This window comes from Heteronotia binoei, chromosome 21 (genome assembly GCF_032191835.1).
Source record: "Heteronotia binoei isolate CCM8104 ecotype False Entrance Well chromosome 21, APGP_CSIRO_Hbin_v1, whole genome shotgun sequence".
NCBI classification, from domain to species: Eukaryota; Metazoa; Chordata; class Lepidosauria; order Squamata; family Gekkonidae; genus Heteronotia; species Heteronotia binoei.
The window spans coordinates 159,855,832-159,875,757 of NC_083243.1; the positions used below are offsets into that span (position 1 = coordinate 159,855,832).

The 19,926-nt window shown below is 43.8% G+C and overlaps 1 protein-coding gene across 1 annotated transcript in view; it reads right to left on the reverse strand.

The window, feature by feature from the left end:
• LOC132590232 (tetraspanin-4) overlaps positions 1-11,085 on the reverse strand; it is a 487,277-nt gene extending 476,192 nt beyond the window's left edge. Inside the window, exon 1 of the mRNA XM_060263204.1 lies at positions 10,865-11,085. Within this exon, the coding sequence (XP_060119187.1) occupies positions 10,865-10,931 (67 nt within the window). The 5' untranslated portion in view covers positions 10,932-11,085. The remainder of the gene's footprint in view (positions 1-10,864) is intronic.
• Between the last annotated feature and the right edge of the window lie 8,841 nt (positions 11,086-19,926).

Consider the following 19,926-nt stretch of genomic DNA (forward strand, 5'->3'; position numbering starts at 1 on the left):
ACCATATTCAGACATTTGGGATTCTTTGTTACAAGCTGACTTTTTCCCAGCCTGCTTCCTCTGCCACTTGCTGGGGCTGTTCAGACGCACAGAATAATCAGTTGTCGGTGCTGTTTCATACTGGATTAAAAGTGGCTGATCAGACAGCAACATCTGACTCCCAGTATTAACTCGTAGTAGCCTCCCCTCCCAATCCTTCTTGGAACCAGAGTATTTTGTTACCTGGTCCTTTGCAGTGTTTTTTGAGTTCTCCGGTTTCACCTAATAGGGTGTGGTCACACGTACCATTAAAAGTGGTGTGTAGCGCTCAAATCTGAACCGCTGAATATTGATTCAATGCAGGGCATCCAAGAATGTGATTCATTCTGTTGTTGCGCGATCAGACATCCAATACTATCACGCTCTTTTCTTGGAGCATGCGTAATCAGATGGTGATTTCTGGGGGGGGGGGTCCATTGAACATGCGCCCAACTGTTTGGAGCTGGGAAATCAAACATTGCTTCAGAGGCAGGGGGGGAAGGGGGAAAGTTTTCGGAATTAATGTTGCCGATCCAAACCAAGGAACTGCCAGGAATTACTTTCCTAGAAATTGGCAGTGACAATGATATCTTGAAAGCCTCCACATTGAAAAAAAAAAAAGATTTTTTTCCTGTTCTGAATAGTGGGATAACATTCCCCCCCCCCTTCCGATCCTGTGTTGATTGGAGAAGCAGAAGTGTCACCTCAGATTCCCGGATGATCTGGCAATGCGCATGTCTGCTGGGGCTTTTTTTTTTTTTTTTTTTAAAGGTGGGAGGCAGTATCACGCGTGAGCTGTCCAAACAACAAAAAAACGATCTTGTGCCACTGTTTTGAAAAAGGGCCGGACTTTCTGTGCTGTCAAATTAATGCGCCATTCAGGCATAGCAAGCCTGGATGACCCCGGATGACGCTCGATTGCCAGATGTGGATGTCTGAACGAACACATTTAATCCATCAGCCAGACGGAGCTGTGTCGTCACTAATGGTACGTATGACCGCACCCATAGTTTCCCCGTCTGGATAGTTCTCAACCAACTTCCGGATGTCTGAAGACTGTCCTGGAGCAAAAGGAGCCTCAGACATCCGGTTTATGGTCAACATTTTTTTTATTGCTTAGCGATATGTGCATAACCGCATAACCACATAATGCTTTAACCCATGTGCATGCACATAATGCGCGCATGTGCATAATAGTGGAGAAAAAAAGAGCTGCATGGTGCCATCGTGTGGATGGCAGAAGACGGTTTCACCACGAAGTGTTTTGAACTGCAGTACGGCAGTCTGATTGATAATATCCGAAATAAAGATATTCGGAACAGAACCGGGCCAGTTTAACACGGACTCAACATGCTGTGTGAACAGGGTCGCTGTTTTATATTTTACTGCTTTTCCCCTCAGTCAGCATTGACTCTCAGGGTTGCCAACCTCCAGGTGGGGCCTGGAATCTGCTTTTACAACTGATCTCCAGCTGACTGAGATCAGTTCCCCTGGAGATAATGGCAACTTTGAAGGGTGGACTCTGACATTGTACAATGCTGAGGCCCTGCCCCTCCCCAAACCCTGCCCTCTCCTGGATCCACCCCCAAAGTCTCCAGGTATTTTCCAAAACAGACCTGGCAACCCTGCTGCTGACTCCAGTTGAACTAACAACTCTTCCGTTCCTATTAGGTGCTCTTAGGAAGAGACAGAACCTAACCTGTCACAGTAGGTTATGCTAGGAGTGTGTGACTGGCCCAAGATCACCCAGCAAGTTTCCATGGCCAGTGGAAATTAAAATCTGAATCTTTGAGATCATCATCCAACACTTTAGGATAATGCAGATTTTTATTAATTTATTTAGGATTTTTATTCCACACTACCCCATGAACAGGCTCAGGGCAGATTACAAGATCAAAACACAATTAAAATCAATAATAAAACAATTAAAACCATCTGATTTCAGAGCAGGAGACAAAATTAATTGAAATTAATAGTTTCAAAGCTGGAACCAGTAAATCAAAAGGATGTCATCAAACTTTAACTGGGCCATCCAAATGCTTCAGCAAGGGAGGCTTATTTAATTTGGACACCCACGGCTTCATTCAAAGGCCTGGTGGAACAGCTCTGTTTTGCAGGCCCTGGAGAACGGTAACAGATCTGGCAGGGCCCTGACCTCTAACAGAAGCATGTTCCACCATGCTGGGGCCAGGACAGAAAAGGCCCTATTTATTTTATTTATTTTTATTTTGTTCCACTTATATCCTGCCCTCCCTGGCGAGGCGGGCTAAGGCTAGGTGGATGTTCCTTAGGCCAGGGACAACCAGCAGGTATTGATTTACTGTGTGTAAAGCCCTTTGAGGCACATATGGGGAGAGGCAGTCCCTCAGATATATCAGTCCCAGGTAGGGTTGCCAAGTCCAATTCAAGAAATATCTGGGGACTTTGGGGGTGGAGCCAGAAGACTTTGGGGGTGGAGCCAGGAGACATTGGGGCGGAGCCAAGAGCAAGGGTGTGACAAGCATAATTGAACTTCAAGGGAGTTCTGGCCACCACATTTAAAGGGACTGCACATCTTTTTAAATTCCTTCCTTCCATAGGAAATAATGAAGGATAGGGGCACCTTTTTGGGGGGCTCATAGAATTGGACCCCCTGGTCCAATCTTTTTGAAACTTGGGAGGTATTTTGGGGAGAGGTACTGGATGCTGTACTGAAAATTTGGTGCCTCTATCTCAAAAAACAGCCCCCCCAGAGCCCCTGATACCCGTGGATCAATTCCCCATCATTCCCTATGAGAATTGTTCATGGTGGTGCATGATGGCTGTGGGGGTGGGGCTTCCCCCGCTGGCCAGCTGGCTGGGGGAGGGGGGAAGCCTGTAAAACCGGGGGATCCCCCTCTGGGACCTGGGGATTGGGAAGCCTAGTCCCAGGCCACGCAAGGCTTTGAAGGTCAATACCAAAACCTTGAAGCGAACCCACTACTCAATAGGTAGTCAATACATAAGAACATAAGAGAAGCCATAACATAGATCAGGCCAATGGCCCATCCAGTCCAACACTCTGTGTCACATAGTGGCCAAAAAAAATTATACACACACACACACACACACTGTGGCTAATAGCCACTGATGGGCCTCTGCTCCATATTTTTATCTAAACCCCTCTTGAAGGTGGCTATGCTTGTGGCCGCCACTACCTCCTGTGGCAGTGAATTCCACATGTTAATCACCCTTTGGGTGAAGAAGTACTTCCTTTTATCCATTTTAACCTGTCTGCTCAGCAACTTCATCGAATGCCCACGAGTGAGCATTGTGAGAAAGGGAGAAAAGTACTTCTTTCTCTTTCTCCATTCCATGCATTATCTTGTAAACCTCTATCATGTCACCCCACAATCGACATTTCTCCAAGCTAAAGAGTCCCAAGCATTCCAACCTTTCTTCAAAGGGAAAGTGTTCCAGCCCTTTAATCATTCTAGTTGCCCTTTTCTGGACTTTCTCTAATGCTATAATATCCTTTTTGAGGTGCGGCGACCAGAACTGCACACAGTACTCCAAATGAGACCGCACCATCGATTTATACAGGGGCATTATGATACTGGCTGATTTGTTTTCAAATCCCTTCCTAATAATTCCCAGCATGGCGTTGGCCTTTTTTATTGCAAACGCACACTGTCTTGACATTTTCAGTGAGTTATCTACCACAACCCCAAGATCTCTCTCTTGGTCAGTCTCTGCCAGTTCACACCCCATCAACTTGTATTTGTAGCTGGGATTCTTGGCCCCAATGTGCATTACTTTGCACTTGGCCACATTGAACCGCATCTGCCACGTTGACGCCCACTCACTCAGCCTCAACAGATCCCTTTGGAGTGCCTCACAATCCTCTCTGGTTCTAACCACCCTGAACAATTTAGTGTCATCCACAAACTTGGCCACTTCACTGCTCACTCCCAACTCTAAATACAAATGGCATAGTGCGGGTCAAATGCATGCCTGCAGAGGCAATGCAGTCTGTAGGTGTGCCACCACATTTTGCATCAGCTGGAGTTTCCAGATCAGCCTCAAGGGCAAGCCCACATAGAGCAAATTACTGTAATCCAGTCTGGAAGTGACCATTGCATGTGTCACTGTACCTAAGTCCTGACGGGAGGGGTAGGATGCCAGCTGCCTGATCTGCCAGAAATAATAAAAGGCTAACTCGGCCACTGTGGTTACCTGGGTCTCCACAGAGAGTGAAGTATGCAGGATCATCTCCAAGCTCCACCTTCTGGGCTGGCACAAGTGCTGTGCTGTCCAGGTCTGGGAGCCTGATCCACAATTCCACTCCACTCTGGCTCAGGTGTAGGACCGCCATCTTTGCTGGATTAAGCTTTAGCCAGCTCTGCTGCAGACACCCAGCCACAGCCCCCAATGCCCTAGCCAGAAGGTCAGAGGTGGAGTCTGGGTGGCCATTCATCAACAGATAGAGCTGGGTGTCATCCACATTCTGGTGACAATGCAGCCCAAACCCCCAGGCTAACTGGGCAAGGGGGCGCATGTAGATATTAAACATCATAGGTGAGTAGGGTTGCCAATCCCCAGGTGGGAGCAGGGGATCCCCTGGTTTGGAGGCCATCACCCCGCTTCAGGCTCATCAGAAAGTGGGGGGGAGGGAGAGAGGGAAACTTCTTCTGGGCATTCCATTATTCCCCATGGAGATGAATTTCCATAGGGAATAATGGATAATTGATCTGTGGGTATCTGGGGCTCTGGGGGGCTGTTTTTTGAAGTAGAGGCACCAAACTTGCAGCATGGCATCTGGAGCCTCTCCTCAAAACACTCGCCAAGTTTCAGAAGGATTGGACCAGGGGGCCCAATTCTATGAGCCCCCAAAGAAGGTACCCCTATCCTTTGTTATTTCCAGTGGAGGGAAGGCATTAAAAGGTGTGCGTTCCCTTTAAATGTGATGACCAGAACTCCCTTTGGAGTTCAATCGTGCTTGCCGCAACCTTGCTCCTGGCTCCACCTTGATGTCTCCTTGCTCCACCCTCAAAGTCCCCAGATATTTCTTGACTTGGACTTGGCAACCCTATTGGTGAGAGAAATGTTCCCTATGGCACACCACATTCAAGAGATCTGCTTGCCAAGCACCACTCTCCGTCTCTGACCATGGAGAAAGGAAGAGAACCACCACAAGGCAATCCCTTGAACTCCTATGTCATCCTATGGATGGCCAGTTGTCCCTTTGTTTCAACTAATCTTTCTCAAGAACCACTTGCTTCAACTGATAACTTTGAGTCATGCCTAAACACATATGCTGTTTCTAATAGCCGCTAATGCAGTCTGTAAAGGGTAACATCTTTATCAGAACACAAACCTCCTGAACTTCTCATCACAATATTTCTCCTTTCATGGAATAAGCAGAGAGGCCTCTTAGGAATAAGGTATACTTTAACAGTACTGCTTTCTTTTGAGGACATTTTCCTAGTTTGTGCCCATTCCTGAACATAACTTAAAGAAACTATTTTTTCTTAAATTTCAAATAATAATCTATTCCAGTTTGAATCAAAGTTATCCAGTTTTTATTATCCTTCATGCAATTTAATATAATTAATAAGTTTAACCACATTCACAAAATCTCAGGTTTGTTCATGAAAAGATGGAATGATAGGGCTTCACTAGTTACAAATAATCAGCATTTTAACAGGAACCAAAATATTTGCTTCCATATTATTGTATTTATCTAAAATCTTTAAAACAACCTAATAAGATGCTTAGCAGGTTCCCAAGCTATCTCTAATTGAAGTATGTATCTAATTGTCAAGATGATTATTTCTTTACAAAATATTTCAACTGAACAAAGTCCACCACATGTAGAGATAATATCTTCTTATTTATAACCTAACTATTTGAACATAATGGCAATATATATTCTAAAGATTTTCTTAAGTGTTACCTTTATACTCATTGGACGCAAAGCACAGAATTAAATGCCCTATTTATATCAGTGTCCTAGAACTCAGTGTCCTAGAACACTATTGAACTCATTTGTTAGTAGGGCCAGATGTGACACAAAATGGGACTTCATGGAACTCCATGTGTGCAAGAAAATGTATTGTGAGGTAGCGGAGATATAAACTTTATAATGGACACAGACAAACACAATTAAAGATATTATTTTTAACTTAAAATACAAACTTGATTAAAACTCTTGCAAGATTTTGTTTAAAGTGAAAGGGGGGAATAGTGAGATTTGGCAATGCAATTTTTAAACTAAACATATAAAATGCTCTGAGCATGGGGGAAAAAATGAAATGGCATTGCAAGCTTCTCCCCCGCCCCCCAAGTCTACTCAGATTGGTAACTGCTCTCCAGTAGGTTCCCAGGTTAGAGTACTCATTAGGTCAGGTCCATTGAGCAAGCTGGTTCAGAGCATCAACCCTTTATTTGTAAGGACACAACTCCAGGAAGCCTAAGCTTCAGCTGTCTATATAAGAGCTTGAAACACATTGTAGCACAGACAAAGCTGCAAGGAAAACATGGCATGGATCTTCCATCAAGGTCCCTGGGCCCTATCTATCTGGACAGAGACCTTAATGAAAAATCCACTCCATATTCTCCCCATAGCTTTGATGAAGAGTCTGTTCCACATATTCCTTGCAGTTTTGTCTGTGCTGCAGCCTGTAAAGACAAGGCAGAAAAGGCAGGGAACTGAAAGAGCAGCATACTTTGTCAGCCTTGGAGCTTCAAACGGTGAGGACAGAAGGGGGGAGGGGGGAGAAAAGAGCCCCAGGGGGCTGATTCTGGCCTATGGGCTGGTCATTTGACACCCCTGTCCTAGAATATGCTTGTCTGTTTGTAAGCCCCACCCCACTAACTAGTAAAATAATGCTTTAGTTAGAAATTTTAGCATCTTTTTATTTTAACAATGTAGTGCTGATAATAATACTATCAGACTTGCATGAGGAATATTAGAATTATAGAATCATAGAGTTGGAAGGTACCTCCAGGGTCATCTAGTCCAATGCCTGCACAATGCAGGAAATTCACAAATACCTCCCCCTATTCTTTGCTATATTATCCAGAATATCTCTTGTTACAGTTATGATAGATGGTAACAACAACAAAATCAGCCATAGTGTAATGGAAAACCGAGCAAACTTTTCAGAGCACTATAAGCTACAAGGAGAGAGGACAAGCTGAGCAGTATTCCTGGCCTTAACAATGTGTCTGATCAAAACACTTTCCCTTAGGATTTGGTTCTGCAAAATGCTATCAGTACTTATTGTACAGTACAAACTGTAAATAAACAATCACAAAAAAAATATTCTGTGTGCCTTTTTATTTTGGATAATGGTAAGAAAAAGTTTGGAAATGGTATTCTTGCCCAAGCTTAGCTTGTCATGAAGTATATAGTATTGCAGGAGCCTGGATAGTGAAACAGGGAATGGAAAAACACATCATCATCATAATACACACCCTTCGAAAGAACTGCTGTATGCAGGATTCTTGATCTTCTCTTGGTAATGCACTGTAAGATTCCTAACCCTAAATGAAGAACGCTATGAAAATATCATTAGCAAAGCAGGAGTCAAGTGCACCTTTAAGACCAACCAAGTTTTATTCAGAACGTAAGCTTTCGTGTGCTCTCTAAGCACACTTCATCAGACGAGGGGATCAGGTATTGTGGGCTGAAATACATGCAGTGTGTTGATTAAGAGGGCAAACTGGCTGTGATTGCATGGTGAAACTGTGGCTTGGCCATTTGGTCTGAATAGCCATAAAAGGTAATAAAGTTTCCTGCCAGTTGGTGTTTCTGCAAATCTAGGGGAGTTTTCGCACTCACGTTCAGCCGGCGCGACCCCCCTCTTCACCGCGCAGGATCTGCGCGGATTTCGCACTAAATGCCGCGGAGCAGCCGGAAGAGCCGGAAACTCCCGTTGCAAAAGCCGCGCAAATGGAAACTGCTTTTTGGCGGTTTACGTTTGAGCGGCTTTTGCGCCGGGAGTTTCCGGTGCAAAAGGCTGCTCCGCAGCATTTAGTGCGAAATCCACGCAGATCCTGCGCGGTGAAGAGGGGGGTCGCGCCGGCTGAAGGTGAGTGCGAAAACGCCCTCGGTAAATCACAAAAGGACATGTATTTCCTAGTTGTAGCCCACCTAATTTACTTATCAACATCAATCTATACATTATAAACATCATTCAAGTCTGCCATTAGAAAACAAGAATACATAAAATGAAAATAGGTTAAGTATATGTAATGAGATAAATAGCCACTCACTGAGTATGCTCACTGAGTATAGCTATACATCCACAGTATTCCAATGTATTTCTCTTTTATAATAGTGTACCAGAATAATGTTTTATATTGACATACTCAAATAAGGAATATTGGCTATTTATCTCACCTGAGGCAGAACCCCAATGTGCACCCCCTCCCCAGAAAAAAAGCACGCGCACACCAGTGACATCATCATGCCAGGTAGTTGGGGGCCTCCAATGGTTGCCAGGTTGCTCTATTCCCCTGCCCACTGAGCCGAACCTTCACAGACCTGACCACTTTGGCTAGCAGCTGGTAGAGCCACTTGGTGTCCTCTTTGCTGAAGGAGAAATGCATCTCCGGCACTGGGGCAGCATAGAGGAAGACGAGCCATGGCACAGCAAAGCCTTTGGCCATCATCAGAGAGGCTGGCAGCGGCAGGACAGATGCAGGCCCAATGACAAAGGGGAGGAATGGAGCATGCAGCTGCCCAGCCTATTGGCCCAGGCACCCCAAGATCAAGTCCAGCCACTGCTCTGAGGGGCCAGGGGAGCTCCTCCAACCCCTCAGCACCCAGAAAGAACATGCAGCACTTCCCTTCCATGGAGCTCTCTGAGTTCAGGGGGCACCGAGAAGCGCCATTTTTTTTGGACTCCTCCATCCCCTCAGAGCCCAATCAGAGGCTCAGGGATGGCACAAGCGGGAAAGGGGCACCCGCCCCCCACCCCTGCTGGGAGCTGGCACCCTAGGCAATTGCCTAGTTCGCTGACTCCCATGCACCAGCCCTGACACTTGCTACCAGTAAGAAATGTCCATGTGAACTTTTTGTTTCAAGGACTGAAGCCATGCATGCTTGAAATAAATCCCATCAACCTCCAGGGAGCCATGAGATTATCCTGCACCAGTCCCTTACTCATCTGTAAGACAGTTGAAGATCATAACAAGAGCATTACAGGTAACGCAGATAGCATATCCCAAATACAATGGCAGTATGAAGTCTGAGGAGGTCCTTACCCAACCGCAAGGAAGTCAGAGTTGTAGCCCTACATAGAAGATCAGGTTACCTTACACTGAAAAGGTGCAGATTGGTAATGATCCTGGCAAGCTGGTGACAGCTGGTCCCTTTATGACAAAGGATGGGGCAAACTGAGGAATACTAAGGGTGAGGGCTGTGTGCTTCTGGTTTGGTTCATAGCCATAGTGTCAAAACTGTGTGGCATGTAACCAGGACAAAGAAATAATTCTACATGAGCTTTCCATTTAGGTCTGGTGTCGGCTAGCATCAGCAGGGTGATGCCTGACAGGACTGCACTAATTAAATCATAAGGTGAGAAGCAAACATATATCACTCTGCTAATATGGAAGTGCTGCCACAGAAGTATTTTTCAGTTGCCTATACATGAGGTCTGTAACATCTGAACTCACATTTAGCCTTGCAGCCCCTGTCAAAAAACCAAGGAAGAGATGGGCTATTCCTGCCAGCCCAGCAGAGTAACAATTATTTGCTCAGGTATGAATGATGGCTATCTTGCTTTTAAGGCCTCCCAAGCCTAACAGGTGACCTGCTGAGCACATGAAGGCCCAGTTTCTACACAAAGGGTTCACCTTTAACACAGTAGATCTTCTGTGGAGTGGTCCCCCCAACCCTAATGATCAGCCTATGTCTAATTTTCCATAATTTACACCAACAGTTTTTGTTCACCCCTCAAGTGGATACTGAACAGCAGTGCTCCTGCTTCTTCCAATTTTCCTTTAAAAGTTGGGCATGGTTTAATCAACTTTTCATTCAGCAAAACTTTCCCTTATTCTTTCATGACTTGCTTTGTATAATCATTTCTTTTTTGGCTGTTAACATTATCTAAACTCTTTTCCAAATCCTTTTATTACCTTTTCAAATCCTTTCCAATTTGCCAACATCTTTCTAAAACAACCTCAAAACGAAGTCTTATCAGAACTGTGTAAATCGGAAATTACAGAATCAACGTTACCAATACAATACCTTTACAAGGTGTTTTCTGTCACAGTGCCTCATTCCACTACAGAATTAGTCAAGTCTAAGCCCATTCATAACCTTAAACTTTGTACCTGAACATAAAATTGAACTGTAAACAATTTTTATCAATGCTCCTATCTAACCAATTATCTTCCATCATATACTTAGGCATGGAGTATTTCTCATTATTTAAAACCTAATTCTTAAAGTACCCATAAATACCCCTGCAATCCAGACTGAGCCACCCATCTTCAGCAACCTCCTTGGCTTCAAACCATCTTGGCAGCAGTGTTAATTTTATCACACTCCCAACAGCATGACGACGGTTTGGAAGCCCTAGAAATTCCAGTCACAGAGGCTAGATTCTCAATAAGAAAAGGGATCGGACAGGTGGAAAAAGTTTTCATAAGAACTGGGGACACTGGCAAATAAAGACATTCTTTGGGAAGTCCGAAGACTCATCTTTACTTCAACCAATGCACAGTGTTCAAGAGCCTTGGCAGTTTTTAACAAGGGCAGCCATAGTGCCCACATGTAAGTGGAATGGGATCAAGACAAACAAACAAAAGTTCAGATCATTATTTTTATAGTGTTATATTACTAGACAGCGATCAGACAACACCATAAACACAGTACCTCGCTGGGGCTGCACAAGCAAGACAGGTCCATCCCAAAGGATTAGCGATGCTGTGGGCAGACTCATTGCAGCCAGCCGTTCCCCTCCTGTCTTTGGTAGCCCAGCTCTCTTGCTCAGCCTTGTGCAGTCTGAGTGCTGAGTCCTGATTCATGGTTTCAGGCTCCAGCCAGGAATGCAGCCATTGAAAACTCAGAACTATTTTTACTCTTGACCAGCCGCAGCCTCTCTGTTCTATAAAGACTTCTAAAGATAAAATCATCCCAAGCTAGTTAAGGGCGTGTTTTTAGCGATCTACAGTTCTCTGGCATTTATTGTCACTTTTAAACTACACAGTTGCTAACAGAAAGAAGTAAGCTTACACCCTGGCATTGTTGCAAGCAGTCAGAAGTCAAGTATTTCATCCATGCTGATGAAAAATGTTTAAAATGCCAATGAAATCTATTCCTTTTTGCTGTACACATGTTCTGCGCTACAATTTCTTAATGAGATACTGTATCTTATATATGCATGTATGGTTCATTTAGATACTCACATTTTTTTTCTGCTGGTGTACAAGGTGGGGAAAGAAAGAATGTGAAAAGGACAAGTAACACTTATTTTGTAAGTACAGCATACAACATTAAGTTGCAGCAGCTGTACTCAAAGAATTGTAAGCCAGAAGACATTCTGTTTGGAATAGCCAAAAATTATCACACAACAAAATGATGATGGATTGGAAGAGCCGGAACAGAATCCCAAAAGCTGTGGGATGTCCTAATAATGGGCACACTTTCATAACAGATTTTTTTTAAAAAAAAAACAGAGTTGGGAAGCAAACACATCATGATAGAATTGGTGGCCATTAATTATCTAGAGAAAGGTCAGATGAACACAGTAGACACATCCATGTATAAAAGAAGGTACAGATTTTAAAACAATAGATTTAAAAAGGAAGTTGCATTGCAAAAATAACAGTGACTGGGGGGAGGGACACACAGAGACACAGTGATTTGCAATGAATAGACACATGGATAATTCAGTATCTCCTCAATAGGGTGCTGCAATCCCTGTAACAGGCACTCCCCCAAAACTGCAGAGGCTGTGAAACAAAACTATCTCCCTAGAATGCATTGTAGTTCCTGAAAGGACCACATAATGAATTCTTATCAGCAGAAACACATATTCCATGCAGCAGAATGGATCTAAATCTCACAGCAAAGCCTCATGGTTTCTGCTGCACAAAAGGCACTGAGTTCTGCAGTGGTCATATGAGAGGCATTTTAAAAATTCTGCTGAAATTCACAGAGTCTCGTAGACAAGGCTACTTCTCTCAGCGTTTTTCTTAGAGTGTATAACATGAAATTGTTGTTGAATTTCAATACATTTGTTTTCCCATGCATCCAGGAAATGGCTTTCCTCCTTTCTTGCACATCACAACAGATCTACACCACAACCATGCAAATGGCAAAGATTGCAAGGATCAATTTTTTACCCCAATGCTTCTAAGTCAACATTCGCCACAATTTAAGGTAGGGAATCTTGCTTTGGGTCACAAAATCACCAAGTAGCTGCAAGGTAGTTACAGTTTGTCTCTGTTTTAGCCCCCTCTCCAGCTGGATCATTTTGCAAAATTACCAACTTTCACACAGCAACATGCATACTCTCCAATATTTCACAGAAGAAACTAGGGACATGCTTGTTAAACTAGGGTTGCCAAGTTCAATTCAAGAAATATACAGGAGCTTTGCGGGTGGAGCCAGGAGACATTGGGGGTGGAGCCATAAGCAAAGTTATGACAAGAACAATTGAACTCCAAAGGGAGTTCTGGCCATCACGTTTAAGGGAACTGCACACCTTTTAAATGCTTTGCCTACATTAGAAATAATGAAGGATGGGACACCTTCTTTTGGGACTCATAAAACTGAACTCCCTAGTCCAATCTTTTCGAAACTTGGAGAGCATTTTGAGGAGAGTTGTCAGATGCTATGCTTCTACCTCAAAAAACAGCCCCTCCAGAGCACCAGATACCCCCAGATCAATTCTCTATTATACCCTATGGGGATCGATCTCCATAGGGAATAATGAAGTGCCCAGCAGACATTTCCTCCCCCCCCCCATTCTGATTGCTCTGAAGCAGGGGAGGGCCTGCTCCCACCTAGGGATCGGCATCTCTACTCATGAGCTGCTGAACTTCCAACTTCAAAGTAACACAGAGCAACCAAAGGTTCAAGTTTACCTTTCCAATGCAAACAATCTCTGAAAAGATTATGCAACCAATGGAGGGTCTGGGCTGCTTTCACAGTCACTGGGAGTGGCCATATTGTTCTGCCTTCTCCCCCCACCCCCATGCAGCCTTAAAGACACAGACACACCATCCCAAGAGGAAGCCTTTCCAAGTGGAGTCTGAAGCTTCCGGAGGTAGAAAGGCACATGATGGCTGTGGGGGTGGGGCTTCTCCTTGTTGGCCTGCTGACTGGGAGTGGGAAGGAGCCTGGGAAAGTGGGAGAACCCCCGCTGGAACCTGGGGATTGGCAAGCCTATGTTAAACCCTTATTTTTTATAACAACAATTACCGCCCAAGTCCACCTCTCCATTATTATATATTGCTACCAATGTTCCCTCTAAGCTGCAGAGTCTTGTGAGCAAAAATTCTACTTTGTGAGCTATTTGCATTAAAGTTGTGAGTTACTGGTATTATAGTTGTGAGCTACTGCATAAATTAGTGTGCTCTGGGGTCATCCTTCCTGAGCTAAGACAAAAATGCGTGAACTGGAGGCTAAAAATTCGTGAGCTAGCTCACGCTAACTCAGCTTAGAGGGAACACTGACTGCTACATGTTATCAGAAACCTACAGCCGTATTAGTTCACAATGTAGAAGCTTTACTTTACTTACTGTTTCTACAACCAAAGTTATAAACAGGAGAACTTCATCATTTACAGTTTTACTTTGCAGTGTAGAAGCCAACCCTGCAATGATTTAAAAGTCAAAATGGGGTTTCTCCTTTTGTTTTAAAATCCAATTTTTTAAAAACTGGCCTAAAGTAGGCTATCAGCAATTCAGAATGTACCTCAGCAGGGGCAATGTGTGAAACATCTGGGTGTGCATTGAGTGACAGTTTTAGATTCACATGCAACTATTTACATACACATACACTAGAGATGCAACTGTTCTTGCACTCAGAAAACTGCTAGAAACTCTGAGGGAGGGAGCTAAACCCTAAAGAAGGAGAACAACAGCCTCTCATACTAACAACATTTTAACAAGGCATGCCCAAAATGCAAAAATAGGGACAGTGATTTAGAAGGACAGGTGCCATGAAATAGGGACATGCTTCGAGTATATAAGAATGAAGTGGTAGAAGGGAAGAATGAACTGCTGCATTTCAGGCTGAGTGGGAGAGCACATCTTTAATGTTCTCCCACACTAAAAACAAAAACCCACACCCTTGCAATCAGCGCAGCAGAGGAAGGGCTGGGATAGTTCTTTGTGTGCAAGGAGCTTTTTAATGGGCATACATTCAAAAATTATATATCTTACATCTATAAAGTGCTTCAATCCATTCTGCACTTCCAGAGGCCCACAAATGTGCTTGCAAAGTTATCTGAAGTGACTACATCTTTTAATCCAGCAAGAATAACACAGGAGAAAGATGGGGCCTCATCTCCACAGTCATACCAAGCTTGAGATATGATCATAAAGTAGCAAAACTATCACATGCCCTTTCTCTGAAGCTCAGTGTGACATCCAACCAACTCAGAAGGAAGAGTGGAATCTGGTCTTTGATGTTACTGGTTGGAAAACATGAATTTGGTCTGACCTTCATTGATAGTGAAGATTTGTGGACTGCTAGCTACCTTACTCTTCTGTAAACAGTAAACATAGACACACAAACTGAAATAATTAATACCCAGAAGGGCTCAAGAAATGCCAAGTCTTCTGCAGCTGATTTTTTTTTTGTTTAGGCTGTGCAATATTTACAGAGATAAATTGTAGAAAGAACTTGAACAAGGAAACATTCGGGCTACTGAAACATGTTATATCACAACTGAGAAATAAGTTCGATAGCATGTAACTGGGCTGGAAAATAATTGCTTTATGCCCATTTCATTAGGAGAAGGTAACAGCTCTACTTGTTTAAATGGTGGCCCCTAAAATGATAAGATCTCTTCCCTGGTTTCTAAAGAGCAATTTTGTCCTTGAATTGCATCTACAATAGGTTTGCTAATGAATCCCTTCATGCCAGTGGAGTAAATCAATATGCCAATATCCATATAAGCATAACATTTCCACTTTAACTGGCTGTTGAAAGCACAGTGGGCTCAAGGAGATGAAAGTGCAGGTATGCATGCTCCAAAGTAGCTTATACATTCATGCCAATGTAATGTTGTGTCTACAGAAAATCATGCAGAGCACTGTGAGTATACAAGCTCCAGGACAGAACACAGCTTCTTTATCAAGGCATGTGGTAACCTTATTGTACTCATGTCCCTAGAACTATAGACAAACAAATGGAAACTGTGGGGAGCGGAAGAACAATGAAATCCTTCATAGAATCATAAAATCATAGAATTGGAAGGGACCCCCAGGGTCATCTAATCCAACCCCCTGCGTAATGCAGGGAATTTCACAAATACCATATCTTAAATCCACAGGATCAGAATTGCTGTCAGGCGGCCATCTAGCCTCTGTTTAAAAACCTCCAAGAAAGGAGAGCCCACCATCTCCTTCACAGATTCAACATTAAAAGTCAATAATGGAAGTACATTACGAAAAAACAAGACACAATGGAAAAGGCAATAATGCTAGGAAAAGTTGAAGGCAGCAGAAAAAGAGGAAGACCCAACGTGAGAGGGATTAATTCAATAAAAAAAGTCGTGCCCTCAGTTTGCAAGACCTGAGCAAGGCTATTAACAACAGCATATTTTGAAGGTCACTAATTCATAGGGTTGCCAAAATTGGAAGTGACTTGACACACACAGTGGAAGTACAAATAGATCTCTCTCATGTCCCTAGGTGCCTTTAAAGTATTCTGCTACATGAGTCCAGACATAGCTGCACAATAGCAGCTTCAGTTTCACTACTGAACACGTGGGATGACCCAGGTTAACCCTATCTCACCAGATTGCAGAAGCTAAACAGGGTCAACCCTGGTTAGTATTTGGATGGGAAATAACTGAGGAAGTCCAGGATTGCTATGCACAGGCAGATGATGACAACCCACCTATGTTCATCTCTTGCTTTGAAAACCCTACAGGGTTGCCAAAAGTTGGTTGTGACCTGACAACAATTTCCACAGCCACCACTTGGGACTGCAAAGTTAACATCTCTTATTTCCCATGTTCTAGTTCTTTCTCACTGAACTACCTGGCAGCAGAGCTGGCCCTACCACTAGGCAAACTAGGCAATTGCCTAGGGTGCCAATCTTCGGGGAAGTGCCAAATTGGGCACCCCCCCCATGTGACTCAGGGACATTATCAGTGCAAGGGGGGTGCCAGAAGTTAGCCTTGCCCAGGGTGTCAGACAGTCAAGGGCCGACCCTGCCTGGCAGCTCACTGCATTGCAACTGTGACCTTGCTGTTGTAGTGGCCTCTGGTCCATTCTTATCTCCCATAAGCAACAAGGCAAATGTCTTGCATTTCTTTTTAAGAACACTTTCTGTGAGGGTATTATATAGAGAAGTCTATGGCATAGAGGTATTAGGAGCACTCCTCCAGACCACCAGCCTAAGGAGGCCTTTGTAGTGACATCATGACTGCTGTCCAGGTCAGGGTGCAGCAGTTGACTCTCCAGAAAACAAGAACCTCTTCAGAGGGTGGGCGGCAGTACGGCGTAGGTATGTTTTCTGCTGCGGGGAAGGGGTTATTGGTGGCCCCCTGCCCCCCCAAACAACAATCATTGCTATGGGCCCCCACCACATTTGAAATCCTGGCTATGGCCCTGGACATGGGCTGGGTGTGGCATAGGGTTGCCAAGGCCCCAGCTTTCCATAGAGCGCATGCACTTTGCAATGACATCACCCAGAAGTGACATCATCAAAATGGTGGTGCCCGTGCAGGGCTTCTCTAGGCATTTCTGGGAAAACTCTATGGTTTCCCCTGGAAGCTCTAGCCATTTGGGAGGTAAAAACTCTATGGTATCTATTGTGCCATAGAGTTTTCCCAGAAACACCTGGAGAGGCCCCGCATGTGTGCCGCCATTTTGATGATGTCACTTTTGGGTGACATCATTGCACCAGCGATGTAGGGGGAGGTTCCCCACACCGGCCCAATGTGGGCCAGTGGGTTGGGAACCTCCCGGGTGGAGGATTCGCTGCCCGGACCGGGGGCTTGCCAGCCCTAGTGTGGCCGTTGATGTTACATTAGCTTTCATTTCTAACAGCATTTGTGTGTTTATGACTAAGCAGCTGAGTATGGATAGGACCATAGCCATGTTAGGCCTAGTGACTGCTAGTGTCGCAGGACCATAGGACTGGCTGCTAAAACTGTATCTGTGCTTCCATGTTTGACTGCACTGGTTCAGGAGGAGCAACACTGTGATCTGTTCTTTCTTTTCTTTGGATGTTTATAAATGGGCTATGCAAAGTGCATTTGTATAGATCACCTATAGATTTAAGCAGTCTTGATTATAATGGCTTCCTCCAAGGGAATTAAGAGAATTTGGGAAGGGAAAGGGGGAGTACTCATACTTCTACTAACATCAATATGAAACCATCTGACTGCACAGTAACTAAAAAAAGTTGGGATTTTTTTGTAGTTATTATTACAGAAATAACTTCATACATGACCATGTTTAAATAGCAATGATACAGTTTGGAACACTGGCTACTAGATGATACTCACTCTTGGGATTTTATACCTAAATTGGTGTAATCATCTAAATATACTTAATGAGAATACAACTCATTGAACAAAATGTTATTTATTTCTAGATGAACTTGCTTTGCACAAGAACCTTTAAGAGTAGTTGCCATCAGTTTTCATGAATACAGGAAAGAAGGGCAAGGGAAGCAAGAAGAACAGATTTGAAGCAGGATATTTATTTTTATTTATTTACAGTATTTATAATCTGCCTTTGGATTACACAATATAAATCAATACAATCAAAAGAATGAGACATCCAGGAAACAACACAACAGGATTTGGATTGCAGAAATCTGAAACAACTGAAACAAAGCATCAACGCTTCAACATGACATAAGGTTAGAGTCCAGTTGCACCTTTAAGACCAAGAAAGTTTTAGTTAAGATATAAGCTCCCATGTGCAAACTCATACCTTGAATAAAACTTTGTTGGTCTTAAAAGTGCCACTGGACTCTAACTTAATTCTGTTGCTTCAGACCAACATGGCTACCCACCCGGATTAAACATGACATGTTAAACATGAATGAATTACATACTAGGAGCATACTTACAGCAACAAACAGTACACAGTAGTATAGCCTACAGTTTCAACCCTTTACCAAAGCAAGCTTCTGAACCATTTAATTACACTGCAGTCTTATTACCTGTGTTTTAAAAAAAAAAAAGCTCTCTGGAATATTTCAGTTGTGAGTAGATTGTGAAAAGGCAGCAGAGTGGGAGTCTTCCTAAACTCATCAAGCAGTCCATACCATAAGGCTGGGGCCACTACAGAAGATGCACATATACAGGCAATCATTGATTTTGCTCATTTGCAGGACAGCATCTGCAGAAGGCCCTGCTAAAATGTCAGATGTTGCCCGGTTATTTTGTGATATCCTTTTGCACACAATTCAAATGTATCCTAGAGAGAGCCTCACACATAGATAGGGTTGCCAGTTCCCAACTCCTCCCCAGCAGGGGAATTTGGGGGGGGGGGCATTCTGGGAGGGGGCAGGCTGTCCTCAATGTGATGACACCACACAGAATGGTGCCATCATGTTGGGTATGCAACTTTACATGTGCATGCCTCCTTGCTTTCCCCAACCATTTTCAAGGGACTTTCCACTGAAATGGTTGGGAGGAAAGCAGGCACCACATACTGCTGCCTTCCAGACCTGAAATCCAGGCTTGGAAGGTGAGACTGAGCAGCTCTCTGCTCTGAGATAGTGGGCATTGTGCATGCTTGCCCCAAACCGCAAATTTGCAGCTGGGGGAATAAGCATGCACAACACCCATAGGGCCAGGAAGGATCCCCCACCCACCCCAGGGACTGGCATACCTAATAGTTAGTCTGTATATAGATCAAGTGGGCAGCCATGTTGGTCTGAAGCAGTAGAACAAAGTAGGAGTCAACTTGCACCTTTAAGACCAACCAACATCTTAACTGGTCCTCCTCTGCTCAATAGTTTGCTTGGTCCACTCCATTATATCAGCAAGCTCTTACAAGGCAGCTCTTGGAGGATTGGCTACATCAAGGGTGTGTGGCCTAATATCCAAAGGAGCTCCTGCTAGAATTCCACCCCTACTTATTTCTTAGCTTGGTTTATCCTCTATCACACATAAACCTCTGGGTGGCAGATCTACCCCTCCCCCATATTCCCAGACTGCTTTGTGCCTTGTGTCAAAGTTACCTCATAAAGTTCACATCACAATTTTTAAAGAGCCTCTAATGTTCTACCTGGCTTTTTCTCCTCCTCCTGCAGGGCAGGTTGGTGAACCACCTGCTTGTAAATGAATCACTTCTATTCAGCGTTCTCTGAGGTGTAAATCACAGAGATCCTGCCTTAATCCTCCCTCCTGAGAACCCCTCATCTGTAGCTGGTGTGAAGTGTAAATTTATTTCTGTCTGTAGTTTGGGTAGTTAAAATGGCAGTGGCAGCAGCCTCCACCAAAGAGAATAAATAAATCATACGATAGTCACTATTGAAAGATGTAGTCTCCTACATCCTCCTCTATTAATGTGTAAATTCCCAGCAGGATTTCTTAGTAGATAAACTGGCTGGAACAAGAGGGTTGCTGTGTGTGCGCTCTCTCTCTCTCTGCCTAGACTGTAATACAGATGTTTCTTGTTTTAACTTTACTTAATGGGATTGCACTGTAGCACTGAGCAAAAACAAAACAAATCACCTTTACTTCAGCTGACTTTTTTTAATTACATTTTGAGCAGCGTACTTAAAAACAA